At 49.7% G+C, this 13,198-nt stretch overlaps 3 protein-coding genes across 3 annotated transcripts; 2 read left to right on the top strand and 1 right to left on the bottom strand.

Moving 5' to 3' along the window:
• Nucleotides 1-111: 111 nt before the first annotated feature.
• Nucleotides 112-1,657, top strand: F4817DRAFT_274000 (GroES-like protein). The gene is made up of 2 exons (XM_049299470.1): nucleotides 112-460; nucleotides 525-1,657. The coding sequence occupies exons 1-2, from the start codon at nucleotides 261-263 to the stop codon at nucleotides 1,435-1,437; spliced, it is 1,113 nt and encodes a 370-aa protein (XP_049154721.1). The 5' UTR covers nucleotides 112-260; the 3' UTR covers nucleotides 1,438-1,657.
• On the bottom strand, nucleotides 1,656-7,273 carry F4817DRAFT_273978 (uncharacterized protein). Its single transcript, XM_049299468.1, has 3 exons — nucleotides 5,407-7,273; nucleotides 3,464-5,355; nucleotides 1,656-3,337 (listed from the first exon to the last, which is right to left on the bottom strand). The coding sequence occupies exons 1-3, from the start codon at nucleotides 7,164-7,166 to the stop codon at nucleotides 1,929-1,931; spliced, it is 5,061 nt and encodes a 1,686-aa protein (XP_049154720.1). The 5' UTR covers nucleotides 7,167-7,273; the 3' UTR covers nucleotides 1,656-1,928.
• A 433-nt stretch (nucleotides 7,274-7,706) lies between these two features.
• F4817DRAFT_273983 (uncharacterized protein) lies at nucleotides 7,707-9,728 on the top strand. The gene is made up of 2 exons (XM_049299469.1): nucleotides 7,707-8,313; nucleotides 8,377-9,728. The coding sequence occupies exons 1-2, from the start codon at nucleotides 7,796-7,798 to the stop codon at nucleotides 9,671-9,673; spliced, it is 1,815 nt and encodes a 604-aa protein (XP_049154719.1). The 5' UTR covers nucleotides 7,707-7,795; the 3' UTR covers nucleotides 9,674-9,728.
• The last annotated feature ends 3,470 nt before the right edge of the window (nucleotides 9,729-13,198 follow it).

Here is a 13,198-nt window from a genome sequence, read left to right as displayed (position 1 = left end):
GCGGAGCTTTCGGCGGGGCTCGGCGGCGAAGATGTGGGACGACCGCCGAAGGCCCACCGAAAACAAGAACCGGGGTCTACCGGTAGTTATGCCTTGTGCAAACCTATATATAATAGGACTCCGATCAGAATATTTCGAGGTTTAAAATGTATGTAGTTTATATATACGACTTTGACTGCAGTTGTGTATACTTTAATTTATAGTTTACGAAAGTTGTAATACGGTACTTAGGAAATAAGTAAAGGAAAAGGAGGGACAAAATGGCCGCGTTACCAAAAACAATGCGTTCTCTCGTGGCGCCGAAATACAGCTGGCCGACCGACTGGGAAGTCGCCAATATGCCTGTTCCAACAGTCACGAATCCTAAGGACGTATTAATCAAGATACACGCCGCGGGCATATCGACAGGTGATACGCAGCTCGCGAGGGGAGCATCAAGGTATATACTCGGAGAATTAAAGTAAGTTTATGATATTCTCCCTTTTTAACTTTTGCATAAAATTCATTCAACTAATCCAAGATAGAATGCCTCACAAGATCGGCATCGAGGCCGCAGGCGTTGTTGTCAAGGTCGGGTCAGGGGTGACATTATTTAAGCCCGGCGACGAGGTATACGCATTCGGACGATCCCGGCCAATGGACCTGACCGTCGACAAGGGGTTCTGCTCTGAGTATGCCGTGGCTCAGGAGAACCTGACGATTCCCAAGCCTACTGGCTCTTCCTTTGAAGACGTCTGCAATATCGCTAGCGTTGTTACTGCACTGCAGACCATTGAGATGGGTCTACGCCTTATGCGCGAGAACGGCGTTACCGACGGACTCGAGGGCAAGACAGTATTTGTACCTGGTGGTTTAAGTGCCACTGGCTCCATCGCTATACAGGTGCTAAAGAATGTGTACGGCGTCGGCAAAATCATCACCACCGTGTCCACGGCCAAGGTCCCGCTCGTAGAAGAGTACCTCCCGGGGCTTGTCGATCAGGTCATCGACTACACACGCGTGAAGAATCTAACGGATGCCATACCCCCGGGAAGCATAGACATGGTGTACAACACGCAATGGATCGTTACGAGCACTTTCCTGCTAGCGAAGCCGGATGTAGGCGTCGTAGCGTCTATCGCAAGCGTGCCGTCGCCGGGGCTGTTGCGCCTTATGCTGCCGCCGCTGCCATTTTTTATGTACTGGATCGTGGGACTTGCGCAGCTGTGGTATAGGTTCAAACTGCGCGGCACAAACGTTAAGCATGAGTTTCACTCAGGCAACCCCGGTGCACGTGAGGACCTCGAGCGCGCTGGCGAGATCGTAGCTATGGGTAAGGTCAAAAGTATTCACCACGTTATCGAGCTCGAGGACATTGATGTCGTGAGGAGGGAGGCGCAGAAAGTGGCTACGGGAAAGGGTGGAATTGGAAAGCTGGTGATTAAGATTGCGAAATAGGGGAGATATATAAGTGGTATTTGTAACAATTAGACACGCGGTTTGATATTATACTGTCACGGTATGCATGCATGATAAGCCAAGGGAAATAGTTTAGAAGATGCAATGCGAATAACTATAGAACTACCACTCCAATTAAAAACTAAACGAAAAAGAATCCTTTAAAATACAGACCGACGGGTCTCCTCTCCTACCTTACTACCTACCCCCTTACCCCTGAGACCAAGACGGTAGAAGTCCTCCCCTCCCGACAGCCCTTCCCCTACCTACCTCACATATAAAAAACAATCTGACGAGTAAACAAAAGGAAGCATTAACTGTCTAGTCCAATACAACAAAAGAAAAACCAATTTTAGGAGCCGTATGTATGCTCGCTTGTCCGGAACGAAGGCACGACGACGTCTTCTGTCTGACAACACGCCACTGATACCAAAATCATTTCATATCAAGAGCCCTGTTTTTTTTTTCTTCTTCTTCTTCTCTTTCTTTCTTTAACTCTGCTGGCGCGGCGCAGCAGGGAACACAGGCGCGAACTCGTTAGCACCGGTGCAGTAGATCCAGACCTGGCGCGGCTTCGTGGAGCCGGTGAACTTGGGCGCGGGGACGAGGTGCGTGTAGTACTCGCGGCCGGGGGGCATGCGGATGATGCAGCACAGCTGGACGTGGTGCGGGTTGGGCCCGTCTTCGCGGACGTAGTGCTGCAGGGCGGCCTCGGCCTGGAGGATGGTGACGCCGTAGTGGTTGTGGTCCTCGACGGTCCTGGTCGTGGCGACGTAGCAGTCTGGGTTGTCGAACGCGGCGCGCAGGGCAGAGGTCGCGGGCAGCCAGAGGGCCTCCTGGTCCTGCAGACGCATGCTGAAGGAGATGGCCTGCAGAGCGCCGTCGAGGCCGAAGGTAGGGCCGAGAGGAGCCCAGCCGTGCGGGAAGGCGCGCTCTAGGGCCTGTTGGTCTGCGTGCACGTTCTCTGCGCCCTGGGTGTCGAGGGTGGGCTGGGGTGGGTGCGGCGGCTGGACGACGCGGCCGGTCTTGGTCTTCTCTTCGGCTTGCATGTGGCCCTCGAGGCCGGGGAGGGGCGTGTACTTCCAGGGAGCGGGGGGGTCAGGCGTGGGGTCCACTGGCTTGTCGGATTTCTCGCTGAGCCATTCGCGGTATGTCTTGGTGCCTGGTTGGACGGCCGGGGGGGTCTGACCGAACAAGCCTTGACCGTGAGCCGGATTCACGACCGGCCGTGGGGATGGAGTCGGGGTTTGGCCAAACAGCGATTTGGGATTGACCGGTGTTTGAAATCCAGGCTGGGGTTGAGGAACCGGCTGAACCTTAGGTCCAGGTTGGGGCTGAGGGACAGGCTGGGGCCGGGGTGTCGGCTGAGGCCGGGGTACAGGCCGAACCGAGGGGCCGGGTTGGGGCTGAGGCTGAGGAACAGGCTGGGGCCGGGGTGTAGGCTGAGGCTGAGGTACAGGCCGAGGCCGGGGTGTAGGCTGAGGCTGAGGTACGGGCTCTTCCACGGGGTAACTCTTAATAGGAGGTGCCGGCGGATATGGTGGTTTAGGAGTAGGTTCCGGGGGGTTATCCGTAACCTTGACCGGCTGGGGCCTCGGTGCAGGCTTAGGCCTAGGGTTAACACGTTGCTTAACTGGAGGTGATGGAATTACGACGGGCTTCGGGGTCGGGATATTAGTGCCTTGACCATCGTTGCCTCCCGTGTTCACCTTCTTAATAGCCTTGCTAGGGGGGAGGATGAAGTCGGCCGGGATCTTGCGCTTCCTGGAGCTGCTGCGGGGGATGTCCGAGTCTCTGGTTGGCGGCAGCAAGGGGACTAGGGGCGCTTCGACATCTGTCATGGCCTTGTAGGCCTTGCGTATCTTCCCCCATAAGTTAAGTCGAGGCTGGGGGTAAAGCACTGCGACAACCTGGTTAGCATCGACCACGTGGAAGTTTGGACTGGACGTTGAATAAGAATGTTCTATAACTACCTACGTAGGTACGTAGGTGATTAGACAGATATGAGAGAGTGTGTATGACTTACCGCCTTCAAGTTTACGGCTAAGGACGACAGATTGTAGAAGGGTCTCGGCCATAGGAAAGATGGCGGGACCTGGCATGAAGCGTTCCTCCGGCTTGGTGATTGGTATCAGCTGCTGCCGATGCCCCTTGCCTTTCGGCGTTTTTAATGGTGCTGTTTTTATCACCGCCATGTTATCAGCGTCGTCGGTATGAGTAGTGGTTTGTGGTTGTTCGGTTGGTAGGGCTACTGGGGTTTCTTGGGTTGTCTCTTGGGTTGACTCTTGGTTTGTCTCTTGAGGGATCTCTTGAGTTGTATCTTGAGGGATCTCTTGGGTTGTCTCTTGAGGAATCTCTTGGGTTGTGTCTTGAGGAATCTCTTCAACAGGTGGGTGAGGAATATATTGGGGGTTCACTTGGGGGACCTCTTGAGGGGTGACTTGGGTAAATGTCTCGACCGAGGGCTTTGTACTTGGGGAATGCTTTGTGTTGTCAGGGGCCTTTGTCTGTTCTGAGACCTCTGTCCGTTCTGGGCTCTTTGTCCCCCCAAGAGCCTTTGTACCATTTTCCGAAGTCGTTGCCTTTGTTCTCGGACTGAAAATCCAACGATTGTCTGGCCAGGGATACCATGTGGAACCCTCTGCTCGCCTGTCTACTACTCTATCGGGAAACCTAGGCATTAGAATGCCATAGGTCTGATCTGGAAGGCTTGGTTCTACTCTTAACACTTCATCTCGTCGTTGCTTGATGAGTTCTTGTAGACGCCTATTCTGGTGGTATACTGGCCAACGCAACATGTGGAAGAAGACCCCGCGAGTATACGGGGCTTGATACCGCCTCTGCGCTTCCGTAGCCCATTTGAATAGACTTGGCCGTTTATAACCGCTGAGTATTTTCTTTTGCTTGAATTTGCTGTCATTGATGTAATAACCTGACGAATCCTCGAGAGCCTCAATACGGCCGGGGTACATTGTGTTGCGATTCTCGACGCAGTTTTTAATGATGCCTTCTCGAATAATGTCTGCCGCATTGTGATTCTTGAACTCGCTTCGCATAAGCCCGTCGGGGTCTACTTTCTGGACAACATCCTCTATAGTCGGCGGTAGGAACTCTATTGGACCTACGCCGTTCTCAATAGTAAGGTGCCAATGCTCGTAAGCCTGTCTGAAGGCCTCCGTAGAGATTGCATTCCACTGGTGCGTTTTTTGGGTTCCGGACGTACTATCATACACTGAGTACTGGAGTCTGCGTTCAATTTCCTCGACGTGCGCTATTGTACGTCCCATCCGATAGGCGAGGTTTCGAAAGAACTGGACAGTCCTTTCCGGGGGCGGAAGACGACGGTGTCTATGGGCTTCCTCGCGGATTTCCTTACGCATATCATCGCTGATTCTCCCAGCTGACAGCTTTCCTATCATCTCCCAAGGAACTAGGTCAGACCAACTAGGCGCGTTGCGTCTCTCTTCTAGTCCCCCCTCGGGATACGAGCCCCGAACCCAACCAATCTCGGGTTGGATTCGCTTCTCCAATAAGTCGTGACTACTAATTTCATCATCTACCGACTCATCGTCCTCATCCTCCTGGTAATCCTCGTAGTAATTCTCGTCCTCGTTGACGCCTTTAGGACGATCAATTGTGCTTGCTGCTAGCTTGTCGGGCAACGTGTCGTCTCCAAGATGGTCAAGGATGTGTTTAAACTCATCCCTTGCAATAGGAGTTTTTGGGCCACTAAGCCCATATTTATTTTCCAAATGCTCGACTATTGCTTTTCGATACAAAGTCTGGTTGGAGAGGAATGACCCTTGGTCTTTATGGCGCCAGTAGACACGATTCTCGGGATGTACTTCGTATTTCGGTCGTATGATAGTTGTATCCCACTCTTCCTGGGGCTTACTTAGGTCCTTCGTCTGCATGTACCTGATTCCCGTTAATAAACTCACTGACTTAACATATGGTAATTAAACTTACTTGACTCGACCTAGGTTACTAAGTATTTCCAAGTGGTCCATGGCTTCCCCACGCGTGAACTGATAGGTCTCATTTGCATGAGACTTCCCGGCGCCTTCACCACCATTGATATATGCGAGTGCCTCATCCAGGGTTGGCCTAGTCTTATTTTGCCTCTCTTTCCACTGTTTTACATCTGGTTCAAAAATATCTACCCCAGCTATCCCCGGGCTATTAGACGCGCCTGGGTTGTTGAGGAAATCCTGGAGGCGCTGCTCGAATAGGATAGTAAGGTTATCCTCCGGTTGTAGCTTGGGGTCGCACATTGTCTCGGTGCGGGAGGGCTGGCAGAGATATCTCAACCAGGCCGCGTCGGATTCGTCAAGCAGTAGGATAGTCGGAGGTGAGTTTAGAGAGGGATCTAACTCGACCCAATCAATCTTTTCCCTTCTCATAATATCTGGACGGGCTTGTCTACGGGTTTCTGCATCGTCGGGATTCCATTCTGTGGCATTTCCCGTCGGGTTAGGGCGCCATTCTATCCCAGCTTGGATATCCCTCAGAATAGCCAGCAAGAAAGGCCGGGGAGCTATGCCGAAGGTGTCCTCCAGAAGTCTATGTAGCCGTCTTAGATATGCGCCCATTTTGAGCCAGTGGTCGTTGTATACCGAAAGGCCCCTATTGACATAAGGACCTTGGAAGTTGGCGGGCAGAGCAGCTCTTTGGAAATCCTCCCAGTTTTCTAGGTTATAGCGACGACGCTGCCAGCCGGCTAGGACCTGGATCAGCTCCTGATGTTGGTTATACCAATACACCCAAGGATACGGCTCCTTAAGACTCTTATGGACCTTCTCTGGGGGAAGTGCCCGGGGCTGGTAAACTATCTCCTTCAAGACCGGGTTAGGCTGTTCGTAGGGCAGAACCACCCGACGCCATGGTGTATTGAGAATTCTATTCTCGTAGTTGGTGAACATGTTTAGGCATTGCTGAAGCGCAGCCCGCTGCCAACCTCGAGCATTGTAAAATTCTCTCAGGTTTTGCAACCTTTCAGCCTCGGTGAGCTCATCTTTGGAGTTCTGCTGATCATCATCAAACACAGTAGGAATCTGGTCGGCAGGTCGAGGTGGAATCAATCTACAAGTTTCCTCAAACCCACTCGTAATGCAGTGTTCATACATCTCATTCTCGTATCTGAACCCGTTAAAAATACGCGGGTCGTAAGTACCGGGTTTAAGGCAATTTTCGAAGTAAAGCTCCTCGGCACTCTGATAGTACTCAACCGCTCTAACTCCCCTCGCAGACAACTCAGGGAATATACCGTCGGTTTGAATCTCGCGCAATTCATCGTAGCGTTTGTGTTTGTTTCGCATTCTCTCGGGAGCAGGCTGGATAAGAGATTGACCAGGAAAATTCGGAAGACGTCCAGTAGTACGCTGGCCAGGTATGATTTCTGACGTCCAGCGATTTGGACCGGATTTCCACTTCTGATACCTCTTATGCACTTCGACTATGATCAGTGCGTCATCCAACGCGGCGCGCGTGTAAGAGTCATCGTAGCCGAGATCGCCTCTACGACGGCCCTGATCGGCTTCATTGAGATATTTGATAACCTCCTCAAACCGACGATCCCATTGTGGATGTTTGTAAACGTCTTCGTCGAGTAGAAAGTTTAAGATGAGGGGTAGTATAATTCTGGGATCCTTCCCGCCAGGACCTACGGGCACATCTGGTATAGATTTGTCCCAAGCATCATCATCGGCTGTCGGTTTTGGCTCCCCCATCGTATCTAGAGCGCCCTTTCGAGCTATAACCGTTCTAGACTCCCTGAAGTGGAAAATAGCTAAGAAGAAGCTCTATAGCGGTTTACAAGACGACAACGAGTAGTGTATCCAGTGATTCCAGTTTACCGACCGAAGCTCATTGTCAGCTAGAACGTTTCGTTGATGGATTGTTTGGGTGGGTGCTTAGCGTGAGTCTGCCGGTCAACCGCGACAGATGAGCAAGAAGAAAGAGACAGGAAGATGGGCGAAATTTCCGCTCGCGATGAACAAGTTAGGACCCCATGTTCTTGTCTTCTCTTCCGAGGAATTCTGTAGTTACCAGGGGCAGAAGCTAAGCATTCCAAAGCCAGCTTTTAGCTTTCTTTCACCAAAATCCGATTTCAACAAAGAATGCCATTGTACGGCTAAATATCATGGCCAAGAAGGTAAGACAAACGCACTAGATGCTTGAATCCATCCGTTTCTTTCCGTTTGCGGTGTTAGAGGCGTTCCCATTCTTTGCAACCCAACAGCTAGCACTGCTAGAGAGCACAGCAATTATTCGTAAATTTACTATAGACAACAGTGAAGAAGTTGGATGTGATCGAAAATCAAAACACTCTACAATTTTATAGAACAGGTAGACAGCAATGGCCGATGATAACCAGTTGCCAGAGTTCCCAGAGGGATCTCCGGGTCAAAAAACCGAGGGTGGGTCGTCTCGGGGCCGTAGGCGAAATGTACGAAGGACTGGAATGCCAGAAGAGGAGCGCAGAGCTCGGCAACAGCGTAGACGTCAATTCCGCGCCCGATTTAGGGCTGCAAACGAAGATAAGCGTCGTGAAGAGACAGAAGATGGAAAACCCGATATTGACGACTCAAACGCTACACAGGCAGCAATTGAACAAGAGAGTGCGGACGATCCGATCTTGGCAGAGGCTGAGGGTATTCAGGAGCGGAAACCTTGGGAGACGCTAGTGATTGGGAGCTTGGGGGAGAACTTGAGTTACATCGAGGAAAAGAATCGTGAGATTGAACGACAGCAATATATCGTAAGATACCACCAGGAACATTCTCCGCACGAAGTTGCACATAATCAGGAAATCCTCGATGAGTTGATACAAGAGCGATCGGAGATGGAGGACGATGAAGAAAACAATATGCCCCAGTAAGTATACCTTAAACCCTCATTTTCCAAGAAATATGTATAATAATTAATAACCGCTCATAGAGATAAGCGAGAAGAGAAGAAGCGCATCGGCGAACGACTGGACTCGCTGAATTGGGCCCTCGATACTTGCCAATGTGAAGATGAGGAGATCAACATCCGAGCTGCCATCCAAGGGTATCAATCTGGGGAAATCTTATATTCGAACAATTTTACACTCATCTACGGCGGACATATCGTTGATGTCTGCCCCTCATACCAATCCTTCTGCGTAGACAGGCAGGAGAGGTTAGATAGGTATTTTGCAAAATACGGACCCGGATGGCTCTGGCAAGAACCCCCGTTGGCTGGCCCCGGCTTCGAAGCCATGGCAAATAAGGCGCTGTGCCTCAACCAGGACGGGAATAAAAATAACTACTTTTTCGGGAGTTATACGGTGAACATGCGATTTGCCGTTGATAGGAGACAAGTAATGAGAAAGACACCTAGAGGTTTCATTAGAGACAGATCATGGCGGCAGCCGAATTCTGAGATTTCGTGTTGCTTCGAGACGCTCCTCGACAGCGGAGCAACTCTCCCCAACTTATCTCTAGTTGATCTTCGGCATCTAAACGTCGACTTGAAGTATTACGCTGCGCAGGGTGTTACGAAGATCCGGACAGTATCCGATATCCAAGAGCGGAGACTCTTCGAAATGCGAGTCTCGGTGTGTTCAAAAGACGGCACATCACTCGTCGGGGAAGGCGATCAAGCAGTGTGGCCTAGCGAACGGAGGATGATTGGAGGCTTCGTTCCAGTTTGGATCAATGAAGACGCAGAAGGTCCATCAAGCTTCAAAGACCGTCTAAGCGGCATGATACCGTTCGAATCATGCTACGTAGGGTCGGCGCCGACTACGAAGGAGATGTGGCTTGGGGAAGACCGCAGAGACGTGCTGGGTGCAAGGCGCATGCCGTCGCTCTTGCGGTACGACACGGAGAAGCAAGTCGGGTTGACGTACCCGGCACACTTCCAAAGACTGCGGGCCGAAGCAAAGACGCCGGATCAAGTGGTATTCATACATAAACTCGACCCGGCAAAAGGAAAAGGATCGACGTTCATCGACGCAGACTGGCCAGGCGTTCGCGGGAAGACCGAGCTAGCAATCCTGCATAGAGAATTCGACAAAGCTCGCCAGCGGATAATCACGAAATCACAGGAGAAGGTAGTCTTGGAGCCACGCACGGGAGAGCGGTGGGAAGCTGCGAAGGAGAAGCCTATATGGCGAGAGGAATTCCTAGGCCCTAGGGATTTTGCGAAGCCGGACTATACCGGCGTTGGAGAGAAGCGGCTATCCGGACGTAGGTTTGGACGTAGGTAGAAGGGATGGGGTATAGCGAAGTAAGAGATGTGTTGTACTAAGTAAGTCTAGAGTAATGTCGATGTTGATATTGTATTAAATTACATATGTAAGATTAGCAAGCCGTAGCACTATATCGCATTGCCTCTCTCTCTACCCCCTATAGGACGAAGATAATGAAATGACTTGTGGTCGATTAATATCACGTGCCAATAGGAATACATAGTTGAGAGAGGCCAAGGTGAGTCTGTACGGAATACCATTTACGGCGCCGGCGATTGTAAATTTGAAATACTACTTCATACCGGTAGTCATGAATTTAGTTGTGCACATAATAAAGTCTCTATCCGCTCGTCACGTCGTAGTAAAGGCACTACATGATCTCCTACGCAGAAAGATCTTCAAGAAGACATAATAATAAGCTTGCTAACTTGGATATATATAACTGTAGCTCATGGCGTTCCCAAATAAATTGTACCCTGCATAACCGAATTCGCCTGGTGACGACAGCACAGCGCTCGGAGATTGTGAAAAGATCTTAGTTTAGCTGCTAAGCTCGCCAATTAGAGCCCCGGTCTGGCTTTTTCTTGTCCTTTTCCCTCCGTTACTACGTAGATGGCACGAGAAAAAGGAAATGTAGACTTGCCCTTGCGTGGGAAAAAAAGGACCAGTCTCTTTCTCACGAACCCAACAGTCTGGATGCTGTGGTAAATGAAGCTAATGGGAAATGGGAAATAGTATATTAGGTACATACTTATGTATGCCGTGACCGGAAGAGCGGTACCGTCGTATCCTCTCCTATTTGGGTATTATTATCAAGATCCATTAGGAGCTGGCTTCAGCGACATTAGATAGGCTATGGTCATTCGGCCCCTGTCTAACTACAACACTTCCTTACAACTTGTTGAGGATACCTATACCTAGATGCGGACCTTCGAGCCCGCGCAATGGTGTAGATGCTTATTCGCAAAATCCTACAGCGCGGGTATGTTCATCTCTAGCTGTTGATTGATTCGGTGCGGGCGCTCGGAGATAACTAGGAAATTTTATCTTATTTTTTTACTGATCAGAACGAGTTTAGATGTCTGGGCTCTTATTTAGCTCGAAACAGTGAGGAGGAGTACGGCTATGGGATGATGGGCTTGCAGAAATTGATCAGCCAGACTTACCCAACAGCAGGGTTCGCAGTGGAAGAGGAGAATTAAGAGGAGAGAAGAAAAATCTTGGCGCGTTTATATGGAGATTCCAATTAACAAAATACCCAAGACACCTGATAGGTACGCGTATAGAGTTTTTTTCTTTTTTTCTTTTTTTTTTGTCTTCTTCTGCAGCTTCTTGAAACGCTCACACTAGGCTCTTTCATCCGGGCTAGACAGGTCTTAGTTTTAGGACTTGTCTCATAAGTCTGATTTAAACTACGGATCCTACTGCTAAAAAGCTGCAAGAGTTGCATGAGTGTGGGCTGCATCATGCTATTAACGCGACCGACGACAAAACGCCAAACCAACGCGTGCGGAGAAGACGCACTTTGGCCTCCGAGGGGCTGGACAGATAGAAACCATCTCGTCATCGTGTATACATTCCTTACCCCACTATAAGCTTAAGCCATGTAGGTAGGCTTGACCTTTCCTACATATCCATGCTTCTATCAGGGTCCATCTTACAAATTACAGGTAGGTAGTATAGAGCGTAGTATTTATAGAATCATGAGATTGCTAAGAACTACATAATTCCATATTATGTAGGAACTACGGTCTTACTATGTACATAACATCGAGCTCTTCTCGGGGATCCCTTGGTCGTTCTGTACATCCTACAGCTATTCGGGACGCTATATTAGATTTACTATATACAAGTACGAAAATATCGATGATAACTTTGATCTACCTACCAACGCTACAAAAAGTTATCCATAACTAGAGTAAACGCCGACAATGATTGTCATTCTCGAGGCTAAGGATCATAGATCCTGTATGCTTGTACGTAATCCCTTGATAATGCCGCTTAGACATATCATTACCATTGAGGTAATCACACCGTATACAATGAGTGCATATGGTTAGATCAGGAGCTAACGCCGACAACTTGCAGAAGCAAGGTCGGCTCACATAACGAATAGGAAAACCCGGGTCAACTCTATCTTTTGGGGTTAGTAGAGCGCGAGAGGTAGCTGAGATACACAGCCTCGGGGGGCAGTAATCGCTAAATATTGGTTGCCGATTATTCCTGTGGCCGATGTAAAAGGAATGCAAAAAGAGAGCCATGAATAGATATATCCAGGTTGGGATGAGGGTTGGATGGTTCTTTCTCGGTTGCTTGCTAAGCTGTGACAAACCTCATTGGCTCATTATCGAATCACCGATATAGAGGAACCAATGAGAGAACCCATGGTCCGACAAGCTTGAAGCTGTCCGTGTCTGATAGACCGGTACGTAATTCGGGGTTCACGAGCGAGTTATGAGCCCGACTAGGCTAGGGTTTCCCCGGACTGCGAGCCCTTGGGTTTCGGCTAACTTGGGTTCATCATAAGATCTAGACGCGTCCCGAAACTAGCGCGTCGTTTTTTTCTCTCTTAAGGTCTCGCGTTATCCTTGCTTAAGGGATCTCTAACAAGACGATCCAACCGGCCAATCGTTCAATAAGGAGCTCCGGTCTCGCCAGGAGCTCACAATACCTGGAGACAGTGTTTGCTCTCAGCTGTTAAGTGGAAACGAGAAAAGATCAAAAATAACGACGACCTTGTATTCTCAATTGACTCGCATTCTGTCAATTGAGTTCATCATTGACCACATAGAGCTTAGAGACTAGTATATGCTAAGCTACGCTTGCGTATTGGTAAATTCTCAATCGAAGTCATCACTACTAATAGTGTTGAACTTCCCGATGGGTACCATTAAATGTATCCAAGCGGATTGAGGGTATTATGTATAGTACCGAGGGAGCGGTATCATCATCAATGATTAGCAAAGGTCTAGCCAGAATCAGGAAAGAGAGAAAAAAAGACACCGGGCAGCAGGCTGAGCAACAAGCATGATATGATAGGCTTGGCAGAGGCACGGGGGTATGGGACCGCTGTGTTCTGTAAGCGCTTAGGATAGCCTGCCTAGCAGTCATGCCGTCTGCAAGTAACATCGTCAGATCAGAACGAAGTGCGATGCAACGCCGGTAGGCCAGCACCGAATAGCATATTAGGCAGATGTCGTTTGCCATCTGAGAGCGACCACTACTACGCGTCGCTTTGAAACACAACGACTGTTCCGCATATGAGAAGTAGACGGATGACTCCCGGTCTTTGCACGTACCCAATCCAGGTTGTCCTTGTCACCCACGAGACTTTGCATGCTTCGTAGCTAAGATCTGCTCGGCGATATGCCAAATCATATCTGCTCGTTGCCGTTGGCTATTGGTTGGTGGAAATTGGTGGTAATGTCTCTCGAAGGATTCCGTCGTAGGTATCTAAGAGTTCTCTAAAACGAAGGGACCAGGTATTGTGTCGTGTAAGAGTACATGTTGCTAATAATGGAGATGCGCCCACCCTGTTACAAT

The sequence above is a fragment of the Daldinia loculata genome (genome assembly GCF_022478755.1).
Source record: "Daldinia loculata strain CBS 113971 unplaced genomic scaffold F4817scaffold_76, whole genome shotgun sequence".
Taxonomy (NCBI): domain Eukaryota; kingdom Fungi; phylum Ascomycota; class Sordariomycetes; order Xylariales; family Hypoxylaceae; genus Daldinia; species Daldinia loculata.
The sequence above is the reverse complement of the archived record's forward strand: the minus strand, read 5'-3'. Positions and strand labels throughout refer to the sequence as shown.

What these genes read in the sequence shown, in the direction of transcription:
- F4817DRAFT_273978 (XM_049299468.1), bottom strand. Translation starts at nt 7,166, where the DNA reads ATGGGGGAGCCAAAACCGACAGCCGATGATGATGCTTGGGACAAATCT. An exon ending in AGTAACCTAGGTCGAGTCAA is followed by an intron (nt 5,356 to 5,406) that starts GTAAGTTTAATT and finishes AACGGGAATCAG; the next exon opens with GTACATGCAGACGAAGGACC. An exon ending in TAGCCGTAAACTTGAAGGCG is followed by an intron (nt 3,338 to 3,463) that starts GTAAGTCATACA and finishes AGGTTGTCGCAG; the next exon opens with TGCTTTACCCCCAGCCTCGA.
- F4817DRAFT_274000 (XM_049299470.1), top strand. Translation starts at nt 261, where the DNA reads ATGGCCGCGTTACCAAAAACAATGCGTTCTCTCGTGGCGCCGAAATAC. An exon ending in TATATACTCGGAGAATTAAA is followed by an intron (nt 461 to 524) that starts GTAAGTTTATGA and finishes AATCCAAGATAG; the next exon opens with AATGCCTCACAAGATCGGCA.
- F4817DRAFT_273983 (XM_049299469.1), top strand. Translation starts at nt 7,796, where the DNA reads ATGGCCGATGATAACCAGTTGCCAGAGTTCCCAGAGGGATCTCCGGGT. An exon ending in GAAGAAAACAATATGCCCCA is followed by an intron (nt 8,314 to 8,376) that starts GTAAGTATACCT and finishes AACCGCTCATAG; the next exon opens with AGATAAGCGAGAAGAGAAGA.